Source organism: Caenorhabditis elegans, chromosome I (assembly GCF_000002985.6).
Source record: "Caenorhabditis elegans chromosome I".
Taxonomy (NCBI): domain Eukaryota; kingdom Metazoa; phylum Nematoda; class Chromadorea; order Rhabditida; family Rhabditidae; genus Caenorhabditis; species Caenorhabditis elegans.
Window position 1 is genome coordinate 3,269,343 of NC_003279.8, and position 15,169 is coordinate 3,284,511.

General features: G+C 36.9%; 1 protein-coding gene and 1 non-coding gene across 5 annotated transcripts; one reads left to right on the forward strand and one right to left on the reverse strand.

The window, feature by feature from the left end:
* Positions 1-60: 60 nt before the first annotated feature.
* On the reverse strand, positions 61-11,541 carry pqn-72 (Prion-like-(Q/N-rich)-domain-bearing protein; the record flags this gene model as incomplete). Of its 4 annotated transcripts, none has more annotated exons than NM_001129055.4 (11): positions 83-469; positions 828-1,022; positions 1,075-1,191; positions 3,686-3,937; positions 4,025-4,093; positions 4,736-4,821; positions 4,934-5,470; positions 7,324-7,376; positions 7,439-7,489; positions 8,233-8,313; positions 11,480-11,541. In NM_001129055.4, the coding sequence occupies 10 exons, from the start codon at positions 8,311-8,313 to the stop codon at positions 231-233; spliced, it is 1,680 nt and encodes a 559-aa protein (NP_001122527.1). The 4 variants fall into 4 exon arrangements, with proteins under 4 accessions (NP_491137.2, NP_001122527.1, NP_001300443.1 ...); NM_001313514.3 differs by lacking the exon at positions 11,480-11,541 and adding an exon at positions 11,132-11,134 and having other exon boundaries at positions 231-469; NM_001313513.3 differs by lacking the exons at positions 4,934-5,470; positions 11,480-11,541 and adding exons at positions 5,588-5,668; positions 11,132-11,134 and having other exon boundaries at positions 231-469.
* W01B11.7 lies at positions 10,821-10,925 on the forward strand. The gene has a single exon (NR_050036.1). It is a non-coding gene; the product is annotated as an Unclassified non-coding RNA W01B11.7 (non-coding RNA).
* Positions 11,542-15,169: the final 3,628 nt, after the last annotated feature.

Genomic DNA, 15,169 nt, shown 5'->3' on the forward strand with positions numbered 1-15,169 from the left:
TAAGTTTTTTCAAACGATTCTGAAACAAAATTTAAGTCAAACAAAAGGAAAAAATAAATATTTAATTAAAAAAACCTTTATTCACTGGAATCGACTCATAAACCCGTAACAACAAATGGGTTGAAAATATTAAGAAATCTTCAAAAATCACAAAAAACACTAAACTAAACGACTTTTTGAGTATCTGGAAAGTTATTCTGATGATTATTATGATGCTCATTACACATAAATCATTGAAGAAGTCTTCTGAGCAAGTGAAGCCTCTGAGCGGCCTGCAAGAAATCAGAAGAACCATTCAATTCGTCGACAATATCATCCGATGGAGGCATTAAACCGGGCGGCCCGGCCCCATGGAGAGAGAATTCGTGTGGAGGCGCAGGTGGTGATGGTGGTGATGGACCAGAAGTCGTCGGAAGTGGTGATGGTGGACTTGGTGATGCGGATATTGTAGATGTTGGCGTGGATAGGGCTGGAAATCATCGATTTTTTTTCAATCTGGGTCTTGCCACGAACTTTGAATTTCATAGAAATCGTGGTGAGAGTTAAAAAATTGTGTTTTTTTTTTCGAAAATTACCGTTAAAATTTCAGCAATATTCATTTTTCATTCTCCCGAATGTTTTACTGATATAAAACAGTTAAAATTAAATACTTTACCGTGGCCTAGGTTTTCTAGTAAGAAACCTCGACCACACTCCAAACGGAAGCATGTAAAATTAAAGGAGAATGGCTGGCCGAATTTTCACTAATTTTTTTACGCGGCCTTCTAGTTAGAAAACCTAAATCGTTTGGTGGCCTAACTTGCGAATTTCTAGGCCACTTGACCTACCTGAAATAACATTCTCCTCTATCTGATGCAACTGATGGTTCTCCGTTTCGATTTTTGCGTTAATATCTTCAAATTCCTCGTCTGGCAGAGCAATTGTGACGTCAGTGACGAGCTCCGTCGTCGTTTCTTCGGTTACTGTAGGCTCTTCAGATGTTGTTGTGGTTGTTTCTGCTGTCGTTGTAGTTATTGGAATCGCTGAAACATCAAGGAGTGCTGATTTTTGAAATCTGATAAACAAATCGATTACTTTCAGTGGAAGTTGGCTCAGTGATAAGCTCCAAAGTTGTGCTGGGTACTGTAGTTGTAGGTGGACGTCTGTGGCCGTGCCGACGACTTGCAAATGCAGGGAACAGTGATGTTGACTCTGATGATTTTTAGGTTTAGGCTTAGTCTTATGCTTAGGCTTAGGCATAAGATTAGGTTTAGGCTTGGCGTCAGCGGGGGAGCGTTTACAACCGCCTCGCTCAAATGTATTTTGATAAAAGTGGCTATTTAGGCTTAAGCCGCGCCATACCGCCGGTGTGTCATAAGGATTTCCAATATTTTATTCCAGTTGGGCACCCTAGTTTTTTCGGGCCCTTAGGCTTAAGTGTGTCATAAGGATTTCCAATATTTTATTCAAGTTGAGCATCTTAGTATGTTTTTCGGGCCCTTAGGCTGGTTGGATTGGGATTTCCAATGTTTTATTCCAGTTGGGCACCCTAAGTCTAAATAGCTCTTTTTCTTTTCTTTTGCGCTCCAAGCGCAAGGAAAAACCTTATTGTAACTTTTTATGAGGGTTATGCTTAGGCTTGGCGTCAGTGGGGGAGCGTTAGCTCCCACTGACGCTATTTAGGGTTAGGATTACAGCGTTTTTCCATTTTTCAAAGGGTTCCCGTTGGCCGATCAAAGCGAAATTTAACACAGAGACGTATAGGTCACTAAGAAGCTTCCGTGTAAAATTTCAAATTGATTCCATCAAAACTCGCCGAGTTATGGAGCTTAAGGTGTTTTCAAAATGACCCTCAACTATTTTTTAAAATTTGAAAGTTTGGCGTTTTGTCAGTTTTCTCCCTAAGCTCACGAAAATTTAATGACAGCACTACGGCAGTGAGATAAGTTTTCTTGTGAATTTTGAGCCAATTTCGATTTACAGGAGCCGAGATATTAAGCTTGCAAATTAGACAAAAGTTCGAGTCCGGGTGCGGGCGTCTAAAATTTTTTTATGCCCTGTTTTTTTTTCGCTCTGAAAACGCGCGTGTAACTTGACGGTGGGTGGATGGATTTTGATGCGGTTTTTTGCTGTCTCTTTAAGAAGCTTGCCCCACCTCTGTATGCTTTATTTCAGAAAGATTGGAGCTCTTTGAGCCGAGATATGAAGAGTATTTTCGAGTATCCTCCAAAAATCACGTTTTTTTTCTCATTTTTCGCCTCTTTTTTTTGCAGGAAAATTCGAGTTTTTGCGATTTTTACGAGATTTTTTAGCAGTTTATAGTACTCAACGAGATGCGTCGAAAAACATACAAATCATCCAGATCCATCAGCTATGAGCTCTTTTAGAGAGCTCCAAAGTCAAATTCGCAATTTTGGTGTGTTTTTTTCGTGTTTTTTCGCAAACCACCGCTTCGTGCGCTGTTGTCTTTGAGAAATCTTTGGTTCCAAGGTGAAATTGTTGTATAAAAAGATCGTAGGTACATTTTAAAGTAAAAATTATTCCGAAAAAGTGATTTTTTCATTTTGAAAATCGAGGCAGAAAAAAAATTTTTGATTTTTTTTCCAAAAACTTTTTTTTTCCCTTCTCGTAGGATGGCGGTCGTTTGAGATATTTTGATTTTGAGGAAAAAAAAATGAAATTACAAATATTTCTAAAGCGATAGAGCAAAAAAATTTCGAAAATTGAGTGAAAACTCACTGAGATAACCGACCTTGAAGCAAGTTACTGCCGTTTTTGCGTTGTTCATTTTTCAACTTTGAGCGTTTATTATTCACTCAATCTGAGATCAATTTCAATTTTGTTTTTTTAAATAGATTCAAAATTTGACGCTAAATCCGAAAAACTAAGTTTCAAAAAAATTTTAATGAAAATTTTTTTCAGCACCGCCAAAAAATCGAGTTTTTCAGCACTGATTTTTTCGAATTTTTGCGATTTTTTACTCATTTTTTGATGAATCTTTGTTTTCTTTTCTGTGTTCAATGAACAATATTGATAAAAAATGAAATCTTTCAACAATTTGTGAAAATTTGTTTTTGAAAAAATATTGTGCCAGTTTGAAATTTTTCAAAAAATTAATTTTCTGCCTCTTGCCCAGAAATTTTTGCTAATTTTTGCTAAAAAACGAATAGTTTACAACCGCCTCGCTCAAATGTATTTTGATAAAAGTGGCTATTTAGGCTTAAGCCGCGCCATACCGCCGGTGTGTCATAAGGATTTCCAATATTTTATTCCAGTTGGGCATCCTAGTATGTTTTTCGGGCCTTTAGGCTTAAGTGTGTCATAGGGATTTCCAATATTTTATTCCAGTTGGGCATCCTAGTTTTTTTTTCGGGCCCTTAGGCTTAAGTGTGTCATAAGGATTTCCTATATTTTATTCCAGTTGGGCACCCTAAGTCTAAATAGCTCTTTTTCTTTTCTTTTGCGCTCCAAGCGCAAGGAAAAACCTTCTTGTAACTTTTTAAGAGGGTTAGGCTTAGGCTTAGGTTTAGGCTAGGATTAGGCTTGCGCTTGGGCTTAGCCTTAGGCTTAGGCTCAGGCGTAGTCCTAGGCTCAAACCTATTCTTAGGCTTAGGCTTAGACTCAGACTTAGGGCTAGGTTCAAGCTTAGACTTAGACTTAGGCCTAGATTTTCAGACATGAGATAATCGAAATTAGAAGTTCAAACCAGAAGCAGTTGTTGACACTTCCGTTGTCGTTGTCTCCGAGACTGTAGTTGTTTCAGCTTCAGCTTCCAGACTACTTGTTTCCGGAGCAATTGATGTTGAAACTTCGAGAACAGCTCTCAGCACAGCTTCCTCAATCGCATCGACACGTGGCGGTGGAGCTGGTGGAGATGGTCGAATTCGATGTCCTGGACGGATTCGATGGATTCTCTGACGATGAGTTGATGATCGTGGTGGTTCGGGGGACGATGATTCTGGAAATTAATCGTTGTTTCCGAAGAAAAATCCCCAATGCAACACGGATCTTCGTTGCGAGACCCAACAAGCCCGCGAAACTATACCTATTACAGCCTGTAGAATCGCAGCTTCGATATCATCGACTTTCTTCAGATTATCAGCTTGAAGACCTTCTGAAAAAATTTGAGTTTTTTTGTCAAAAATGGTGCATCGGATGGGTTTCTTCGAGACCAAAAAAAATTGACTTTTCGGGTCTCACAGCGAAAATATAAAAGTGTGATTTTTTCAAATGACAATCAAGGGTTCCTCCTACGAGTGAAAATTCTTTGCAATGTTTTTCATTTAAAAATATAAGTTTTCTATAACCAGTCAAACTAAAAATGTTATGAAAAGCTAGAATAAAAAGATGTTCCCATAAACACTGCAAAATAGACAATTTTCGAATGACACAGCAGGGGTGGGCGGCAAACGATTTTTTCCGGCAAATCGGCAAACCGGCAATTTTCCAATTTGTCGAATTTGCCGGAAAAACTGCAACTTGCCGAAAATTTTCAGCGAATTGTGGTTTTGCACTTAAAAAAAATGGGGGGAAAAAAAAATTCAAAAAGGCACAGTTTTAAGTGCTTCCGTTTATAAAAAATCCCTCTAAACATTTCCGGCAAATTGATATCCGGCAAACCGGCAAAGCGGCAATTTGCCGAAAATGAAAATTTCCGGCAAGTCGGCAAACCGACAACTTGCCGATTTGCCGAACGGCAATTGCCGCCCACCCCTGATTCCAATGACGCTGTATCGATGCACCATGTTCATCCTACCTGTAGTGGTTCCAGCCACTGTTAGGGTAACATCTTCTGTAGTCGTTATAGGTTCACTAGTTGTTGAAACAATTGGCTGGGTTATTCTGAAATTTTAATAGTTGAACCCAATACTAGCAGCTACCAAAAAAAATTAATATTTAACGTTGATTGTAGAACAAAACCCAATAAACCAAAATGTTAGAAAACCTATCAAACCTATGAATTTTCGATGGAACTCGATGAGTCGGTTGATGCTTTGAAACAGGCCGCCTGAATTGTCCACGTGTCATTTGAGGCTTCCTTCGGAGGTTAAGCTGGAGTTGTTGAACCCGAATGGGACGACGAAGGGATCCTCCGACTGAATGGATCTGGGAAGTGGAGACAGGAAGAGATGAGGTGGTAGTGGGAGAAGAAGTTGCTGGGAGTTGGGTAGTAGTGGTAATTGGGGTCGGGGAGGAGGGCTGGGAGATAGGTCTTCGACTCCGTTGAACTGCTCCGAATGGGATTGGAGACAGTGGAGCACGAATGGAGAAGGGAGGTCTTGGAGTTGGGCTAAGGGCTGGCCTTGGAGCAGGCCTAGGCGCCGGAGCTCGCCGAGTTACTTGAGGGGGAACTGGTCGAGTAGGCTGAACAACTCGGGGTCTGAACTGCTGGAAGTTTTGATTCGCAAAATTTTGAACCCTCGGAGGCTGCCTGAACCTCTGCTGCTGCACCATAAAATTCTGCCTTGGCTGCAGTCGAAACTGCTGACGTCTGGAAATGTTAGAGATGATTGTCGTTGTTCGTTGATTAGCATTAATCGGTTTAGTGCGGGATTGATTAAGGACACGTCTTGTTAGAGTTGGTTGATGAGTTGTACGGGATGATGACCTTTGGCGGGGGCGGAAGTGCCGATGGCTGATCTGTCGGGTGAAGAGGTTTCGGTGACGGAGGGGTGATGCGGAGGGTAGTCTGAAATTTTGGATCAAAAGCACACACACAAGCGGAAGCCAAGACGCGCGGTGTACTTTCATGGCAAAGGGTGAACGATTTTTTTTCCGACAAATCGTCAAATTGCCAGAATTGAAGATTTCCGGCAAATTGGCAAACCGGCAAACTGTCGATTTTCCGAATTTTCCAGAAACTTGTGGTTTTTCACTTCTTTTTTTTTTTTGGAAAATTTAGAATTTCAATTTTAATCTTCAAACTTGTACGCATCCTATGAATGTTGCTACATCTATTTTGAAAAGTAAGCAAATTCTATGAAAATATCTAAAGAAAACGGGGAAGTATTTCAAAAAGGCACAGTTTCAAGTGTTTCCGTCTTATAAAAAATCCTCTAAAAATTTCCGGCAAATCTGATATCCGGCAAACAGCAAATCGGCAAATTAGTGGAATTCAAAATTTCCGGCAATTTACCGGTCTACCGAATTGGTCGGCAAAACATTTGCCGAACGGCAATTGCCACCCACTTCTGCTGTACCTTACCTTTTTATGTAAAAGAATACGTTCGGAGGCAGGCAGGCAAAATCCTTATGCCTACCAATAACTGTTTGAATTTTTTTCCGAACTTCCTTCCGAAAGTCGCATTTATACGGACGTTTTTGGTGGAATTATTTTAAAAAATCGCGAGAAAAACACTATTAAAAATTGATGAAAAATCAGCATCAACAAAAGTTTGAAATTACAGTACCCTTTAAAGACACACACCTTTTTAAATTTGACAGAAATTTGTCGTGTCTGGGTAAAAATATAGACTCGGTAAGACATTTTTCAACATTTTATTACGGGAACACAATATTCTGAGAATGCGTATTGCACAACACATTTGACGCGCAAAATATCTCGTAGCGGAAACTACTCTTTAACAGATTACTGTATCGTCATTTGTCAATTTACTGGCTCTACCAGCGATATTCAATTTTCTTTCGTTCATTATTTTCTTTAATTTAATATTCCATCGACAAATAAATCATTTTAATTCTTTTCGTAAATCGAGCACGTAAATCGACACAAGAGCTACAGTAGTCATTTAAAGAATTACTGTAGTTTTCGCAACGAGATATTTTGCGCGTCAAATATGTTGTGCAATACGCATTCTCAGAATTTTGTGGTCCTGTAATAAGTAACGGAGTAAAGAAAACTTGACAATAAAATGACAGAGAGTTTATACGATTATTTTAAGACAGTTTTAAATAGTTTCTTATGCCATAATATTGCTCCAAAACGTTCATAATCTTATTATGTCTCTTATGTCTCCCCAAAAAATTGTTGTTTTTTTTTTGAGCAAAAAAAAGCTGCGCTACAAGCTTCAAATTTCCAATAGATTTTTAGCATTCTAGAGACTTTCCACTTGTAACTTTCTTCACTTTTCGATCAATTACAAGCCAAATTAAAACATTTTCCGGTTGAAAGACAGCAGGCAGATTGTTATCAGAAACCGTTCAAAGCAGTTGTAACACTTACAACGAGAGAGGCATTGACTAATTAACTTCCTTTTAGGAAGTAATGACAACATGGATTGGAAGCTTTAGAGAAACGTCACTTTTTCTCTTTTTTTTTGGACTGAAGCTGCAGTGCGTGGGAGAAAGCAAGTGAAAAAGGGAAGAGAGGGTCATAAAACTCACATAAAGTTCCGATTCTGCTGTTGAAATGCCAATTGATTTTGTTGGAACGGTGGCTGAAAATTTTTGTATTTTTGGGGGACGTGGCCGCCGAAAAAAACTAGGCCATCGGACTCACCTGCCGCCGCACGAAAGCTACTTGTCGATTTCCATCAAACACTTGTTGAGCCTGAAAAGTAATGTGGTTTTACATGAGAGTACTGTAGTCTTGGATTATTTTTTTGGCCACGACCAGTGTCATAGCGCCGCAATTTGCCCTTCCGTAACTATTAGGGGAACCCTAAGTTCTGAGAATGCATATTGGGCAACATATTTGTCGCGCAAAATATCTCGAAGCGAAAACTACAGTAATTCTTTAAATTACTACTACTGTAGCGCTTGTGTCGATTTACGTGCCCTCGATTTTTTTTAATGAATTAAAATAATTTATTTGTGGATATTAAAATTAAGAAAAGAAATGAAGGAAAATAGAATATTTCTGTCGTTATTCGTAAATCGACACAATCGCTACAGCAGTCATTTAAAGAATTACTGTAGTTTTCGCTACGAGATATTTTGCGCGTCAAATATGTTGTACAGTACTCATTTTCAAAATTTAGTGTTATCGTAATACGAAATAGTATACTTTTTGGAATAAAACACATGGAAATTCAAACAAAATTATAAATTTTATCAAATATTTTTATAAATCTTTTCTGTTTTTTTTTTTCAAATTTTGCTAATGTAAAAAAAATTACAAAGGCCCGAATTATTTTTGAATTCCTGCTGAAAAGGCTGACCTAATTTTTTTTTATTTTTTGCTGATAATTTGTCAAATCTCCATACATTTTTCCACAAAAAAGTTTAAATTACTGTTAGATTCTCAATTTTTAAGTTAATTTTACAGCTTCAGCAAAATGAACAACCACTTACCGTAACCACAGAGACAATCAAAATCAATATGGAACTGACTACAATAGTTATCGGAAATCGACGCTTTCTGCCTCCATTCATCTGAAAATTCAAAGTTTTTCAAAAATTCAAAGAGCTCGTTCAAGCTTGCGCGTCAAATGTGGTGTATTAGAAAAAGGAATGAAAGAGGAAGAATCTGAAATTCTGAATCTGTAATTCATACATGGTCAGGGCGGGGGGCACATAAACCCTCAATTTCAGCCGAAGGTTGAGGGGGTTGATTGAAGAAGCTTCTCTACCACGAACACCTACTACTTTTCTCTCTTTTTTCTCTTTTTTTTCGCTATGTTATATTCGATACCCCTTCTCTCCCGTGCGTCGCTTTACACTATTGTCATCCCCCCACCTTTTAGTCCAAGTTTGGCAGTTTTGCCGTCGGCGGAAGGTTCTCTGACTTTTTATCGATAGATTGACGAATCGGTGTCACGCGAGTCGGGAGTGTGACTTGATTTTGACAGAATAATTATTGATAGAATACAAAGAAAAGGAGGTCAGCTTTTTGACTAAAAAAGTACACCAAGAGTCCAGTCTAGTTGCACGTCTAGGGAAAACTTGCCACTTTGCGGGGCTGTATCTCAGTTGCTTTAAATGCTATCAAAAATTTGTTAACGGCAAAAAGATTGATCATATTGTTTTGTACATTTTTGTACATGACAATTTTTTGGTAACTTTGAAAATGACAAAGTTACAAGCCGTTAAAGTTTTGGGGTTGAAACAAAGCAAGTTATGGTGCATTGAGAATTAAGTCACAAGGCAAACTTTTTTTTTCAAATTTAGATTAAAAAAACGTGTAACAGAACAAGGTTCTGCAATTTTAAAACATTTCGCTCAAAAACTGAAATTTATGCTTGAAATTGAATTCTGCCAAACATGGTGAATCGACACTATGGATACATTATATTTGACGCACATATTGTGCGAAAAACCAAAACACGGCCCGAGAAGTGGTACCTGTACGCAATTTGTCTACCGTACACCTGGATGTTTGGGCGCGTTTTTCTCAAAACGGCTGGTCCAGTTTTTTTGTGATGCATATAAAAAATGTTCGAAATGAAATTCTAAATTTTTTGGACCAAAGCTTTTTTCCTTAAAACGCGCCCAAACCTGGCTAAACTGCAATTATCAGTAGAGCGCGTTTACACTGATGTACCCTTTGCCGGGCCGTGCAAAATTTTGATATATTTGCGGGTAAAATAGAGTGCAAACATATCAATGCATCAAATTTCACGCGCAATTTTTGTTTTTTTTCTTATTTTTGCTTTGCACATGATCAAATTTAACACATCAAATTTGACGCGCAAAGTTGGTGTAAAAGTGGGCACCGACACAAAATTCTGCAAATCCTATAGAATTTTGCATTTAAATCTTTTTGAAACATTGAAACTGCTTCACTTTGGGCATGGTGCATCGGTACGGTAGATACATCACATTTTACGCGCAAATTCTATGTGCGATTGAGCGCATTTGCAGTGATCTACCATTAACAAAACTTGCGCGTAAACTAGGGTGCATTGTGACATAGACTGAAAGCCAAATTTAAAGATTTTTATGCAAAAAACATTGAAAACCTAAATTTTGTTAAACATGGTGCATCGACACGGCACTCAATTTTTGAAAAAAATTATATGCGTGCACAATGTATCACATTTAACGCAAAATAATGTGAGAGAACATGCCTAAAAATACAATGAAACAGAAATGAAAAAGGTATGAGATTATGCAAGTGGAAACTGGAAGGATGAAGCATATGGTGTCTCGAAAAAGGTTCGGGTTACAACTGAACCTTTCCAACAAGAAAAATGATGATGATGGTGATGATATGCCCTCTCATAATTACACACTTTTATCTCTAGTTATCATTAATCTCTTTTACAATTCATTCTTATTTTTCTAGATGGGTTGGGTTTTAAGTGAGACTGAAATAATTTTTAGACAAGCTAAACGTGGACTGAAAAAATAACGAAAACTCGGCCACCGATTTTTCAACATTTTTCACAGGGACGCAACTAAAAATTAGATGCACCATGTTTGAGAGAAAAATTGTTTCCGAAGGTGTTAGGCATTTTGCTAGGCCCTTGGGCTCGCAGCTTTTTTGCTGAAAGATTTAAAAATAGCAAATTTTGATCTACCCTGTCGATGCACCATGTTGGACAGATTTCTTTTTTTTTCTTCATAAAGTTACATAATTGAAACACTCTTTTAAAGAAAATTAGGTTATATACAAACTGAATATATCAAAACATTTTGTTTTTTTTTTGGTTTGGACCGTGTCGATGCACCATGTTTTTGTTTTTTGTATAAAGCTACAAAAAACTCTAGATTTTGTATATTGGAAAATTTTCAAACCAAATTTGTGCGTAATATTTGACGTAATGCGTCTTGATGCACCATAATTTACGAGAAATTTAATATGAAGTAGTTGATAGATGTACTATTTTTTACGAGCTAATATTTAAAGTTTCTGTTAAAGCTATTTTACAATTTTTGCTTTTTTTGTAAATTTTGTGCGTAAAAGTTAAAGTCGATTCATCATGTTTTTTAAGCTTAGACTTAGGCTTAGGCTTAGGCTTAGTCTTCAACCTAGGCTTAGGCTTAGGCTCAGGCTTAGGCTCAGGCTTAGGCTTAGGCTCAGGCTTAGGCTCAGGCGTAGGCTTGGGTCGAGCAAAAAATGTTGTCAATTTACATGCCCGTACGAATTTCAGTCCAAAAGAAAATCTGTTCTGAATTTCTTTAATTTTTTTTTTGCAAGCCTGAAAATTTAACGGCTTGTAACTTTTCCATTTTTGCAGATATCAAAAATTACAAAATTTAGACAAATTTCCATGACGCTCATTTGACACGCAAGTTCAACTACACTGACCATTTTCGGGAAAACCAGCAATTAGCTATAAATTCTGAAAAGACAATCAAAAGTAGACAATGAAAAGCAAAATGAAAAAAAAACAAATCATCGGAAAGTGTGAGAAATGGGCGGTGCCCCGGGGCTACATAATCATAGATGTTATCTGGAAAATTATGCTGAAACACACACACACTGAAACACAAGGAATAAAGGAAAAAGGAAAAGAATCATGAAAAAAATTCTGAAAAAAAGGCTTCGATTTGGCCGGCAAGATAAGAGAAATTGGAAACTGAAGGTCGAAAGAGAGTGTGTGGGGGATGTTAAACTTATTTTCAGTCAATATTTAGAGGGACAATAAGAACTGACCATGAAAACATATTGTTCTTGATGAGGCGGCTTCTCTCAGACATCTCTTATAGGGGTAGATTGACTGATAATTGGCAAAGTGTTTGAAAAAGGGGGGAAAGTGATTGAGATGGGGAGATCATGATTGGAGGTCAATTTAATAAGGAGTAAGTGAATGAGCTTGTAGTGGTCTATTTATCTATGGAGCGCGTTTGCAGTTCGAGCGATTACGAAGTGTTTAAATTTGTGAAATTTTCAGATTTTTTCTAAGTTTTTTACTAAACGTTTTTGAAAAAAAAAACGAGAAAACCACAGATTTTCTCAAAAACTCAAAAAATCACAAACGATCCTGCAAGGATACCTAAATCCTCACTATGCTAAAATACACAAAATAAAATGTAGGCAGGTAGGCATGTCGGCGGCCTACATGCTGCAAAGTTAAACATTATGAAACAAATTCCCAGTGAAAAAGTGAAATCTAACACTTTCGGGATTGCATCTGAATTTATATAGTGATAGATTTCAATCGCAAATTCCCTTTTGCCAGCGAAAACATTCCGATCTAACTGTTTTCCACTCCAGTTTCAAGGTTTGGGCTTGGGCTTAGGCTTAGGCTTAGGTTGGGTTTAGGCTTAGGCTGAGGCTTAGGCTTAGTTACATGCTTAAACTCAGGCTTAAGTTTAGTCTTAGGCTTAGGCTTAGGATTGAGCTTAAGCCTAGACCTAAACCTAGGCTCAGTTTCAGGCTTAGTCTTACTTAGGCTTAGGCTTAGGGGTAGGCTTGAGCTTAGGCCTAGGCTTATGCTTAGGCTTAGGCTTAGGCCTAAAAGTGAATTTCAGTTCAAAAGAACGTCTGTCTGGAAATAAAAGACAGAACTTTTTCTAGGTCAGCTGCTTTATTTGATTAGAAAGTTTAAAGTGATGAATGGAACAATGCAGTACTTTTATTCAGTTTCCACAAAATGACCTTGATCACGCTTTTCTGATTGGAAAATAAAAACGGTTTTTGGCTAGTTGCCAACCAGCAGGTCACTTCATCTTAATTGCTTTTTTCGGTTTTCTTCTTTTCTAGAAGGAACGACGCTTTTTATGGGTCTTCTTTTAAGAGAGAGAGAGAGAGAAGGTGCGGTTTGTATAAGGACATAATGACAATTAACTGGAATGTTAGGAGCTGAAGAAAAAAAAGAAAATTGGGGTGAGAGAAATTATGTGTGAATTTTAGAAAGTTTAAAGAAAAGTTGGAGAATTTCTTTAGAAAGTCTGCAAAATTTTCAGAAGGTTGGAAAAAGTTAGTCGAAAATTATAAGAAGTCTGGCGAAAGTTTGAAAAAGGCGTAGAACTTTTATGGAAAATCTGAGGAAGTTGAAGGAAATTGGAGAAATTTCTCAGAAATATCACTATGGAGTGGATGAGAAAATTGGAAACAAATTGGAAAAAGTTGAAGGATGTCTGCCAAAAATTTGGTATAGCGGAATAAAATAGATGTGAAAATTTTAGGAAAATTGGTGGAAGTTTGTCGATAGTTTTGGAAAATTATTGTAAAAATTGGAAAGTGTACTGAAAAAAAATTATGGGAAATCTAAGAAATGTGTGGACCGTTTAAAGAAAATTGGAGAATATCTGTCAAAAATCTATTCGGCAGAATTTGCCAAAAGTTAAAGGAAAGTTTGGAAAAGTTCTAGAACTCTAAGGAACAATTTGTGGTAAAGTTAAGAAAATTTGAGACCACTGGAGAAAGTTTTTGGAAATTCAAAAAAAGGTGAAAAAAATTTCTGGAAAATTTGAGAAAATTTCACACAGTACTGAAAATTTGACAAAATAATTTTTTCTATGGGAAAATAGAATTTCTATGGGAAATTTGATGAAGTTGGAGGAACTTTGTAGGAAACTTGGCACAATATATAATTTGCAAAAGTTTAAGAAAATTAAAAATAGGTACATTTTAGAAAGGTGAACAAAATTTGGCAAAACTCTGCTAAAGATTTTTCAATGCCAAGAAGTGTGTGGAAGATTTGGAAAAGGTTGCCAAAAGTTGAAGAAAGTTGAAGGAAGTTTGCAGAAAATCTGAAAAAAAAATTGAAAAGAGTTTATAGAAAGTTGAAGATAGTTTGTCGAATTTTAAAAAATTTGCCGATCGGCTTTTCGAAATGTTGTGTGTCCCAAAATTATCAACGGAGCGCAGCTGCAATTCAACCAAAACCCACGTGAAGCTGCGTGATAACATATGATAAGCCTGTTTTCATCAAGATCATCACTTTCCATTACGATACCCGGGGGCGGTGGCAGGCTTCTGCTTTTTCACGCTTTCACTTATCAGAACACAATGCTTCTTTTTTGGGGGAATAAATGTTGCAAAATTGTCTAGGAAACACAAAAAAAAAGAGAATTGAAACATAAAATTTCAAGTGGTAGTATTCTTTGAAATACGTAGTACTTGATATGCATAAGTGTTCGCAATATTTGAAGTCTGATCGGAGAAGATTTTTGATTTTCTAAAAACTATTGGGTTTCAATGAAACAATATTAGTTTGGAAAGGAAGTAATATAAAACCATATCAAAAAAAGGCGGAGTTTATAAAAATGATTCAGAAGACAGAAAAGTGACAACTTTTTGAGGCGGAAGTTATGATAAAGAATTGAATTTTACTCCGAAAAGTTGGTGAAAATTTGGAGAGGTTTGTCAAAAAGTCGGGAAAATTCTGGGAAAGTTTGTAAAATTTGGAGAAAGTTCGAGAAAGTTGGAAAAAGTTAGAGAATAATTTATAAAAATTGAAGAAAGCTAAAGAAAGTTGGTCAAAAGTTAGAGAAAGTTATGAAAAATGGCCGAAAAAGTTAAAGAATGCTTGTCGAAAGTTGGAAGAAGATGGAAGAAAATTTGCCAAATATTGGAAAAAGTACGAGAAAGTTTCTCGCTATTCGGGGAAATATGGAGATTGCTTGTCGAAAGTTACCAACTTTTGACCAACTTTCTTTAACTTTCTCTAATTTTTGACAATTATTATCAAACTTTCTTAACTTTCAAATTTTAAGGAAAACTTGTCGAAAGTTAGGGAAAGTTAGGAAAAATTGCCGAAAAAGTTGAAGAATGTTTGTTGAAAGTTGGAGAAAGTTAGAGAAATGTTGTCAAAAACTAGAGAAAGTTGGAGAACATTTAATACAATTTGCTGAAAGCTGGATTAAGTTTAAGAAAGTTTAAGAAACTTGGAAAAAAAAATTCTCAACGACTGGAAGAAGTTAGGGAAAGCTTGAAAAAGATGGAGAAAATTTGTCGAGAGTTTGAAAAATTGAAAAAAAAATTGTCGACAGTTGGAGAAAGTTTGCCGAAAATTAGAATAAGTTTTTGTTAAATTAAAGGTACTGAAATTGAAGCAAGTTCCAATAAACATTGTCGAAGAAACAATTTTCTCAAAAAAATTTCTCAAAACACAAAAACAAAAGATCAAAAGTTCGGGAATAATTCTTTCGACCTGAAACCTTAAGCTAACTAGAACTATAGGTGGGAGGGGGTACCCCATATTTAGATTCCACTTGAGATTCAGTGTGTCATCTATGGGGGGCATTCGAAAAGCATCTACATTTATAAAAACCAAAAAGACACACGGAATAAAGTGTTGCGCCACCACCACCTGATGAGAGAAGGATACCGTTGCTTTACCTCTCCTTCCGTTTCCCGCAAAAACTTACATAACGGTGCGTGGGGGGATTTACGGGG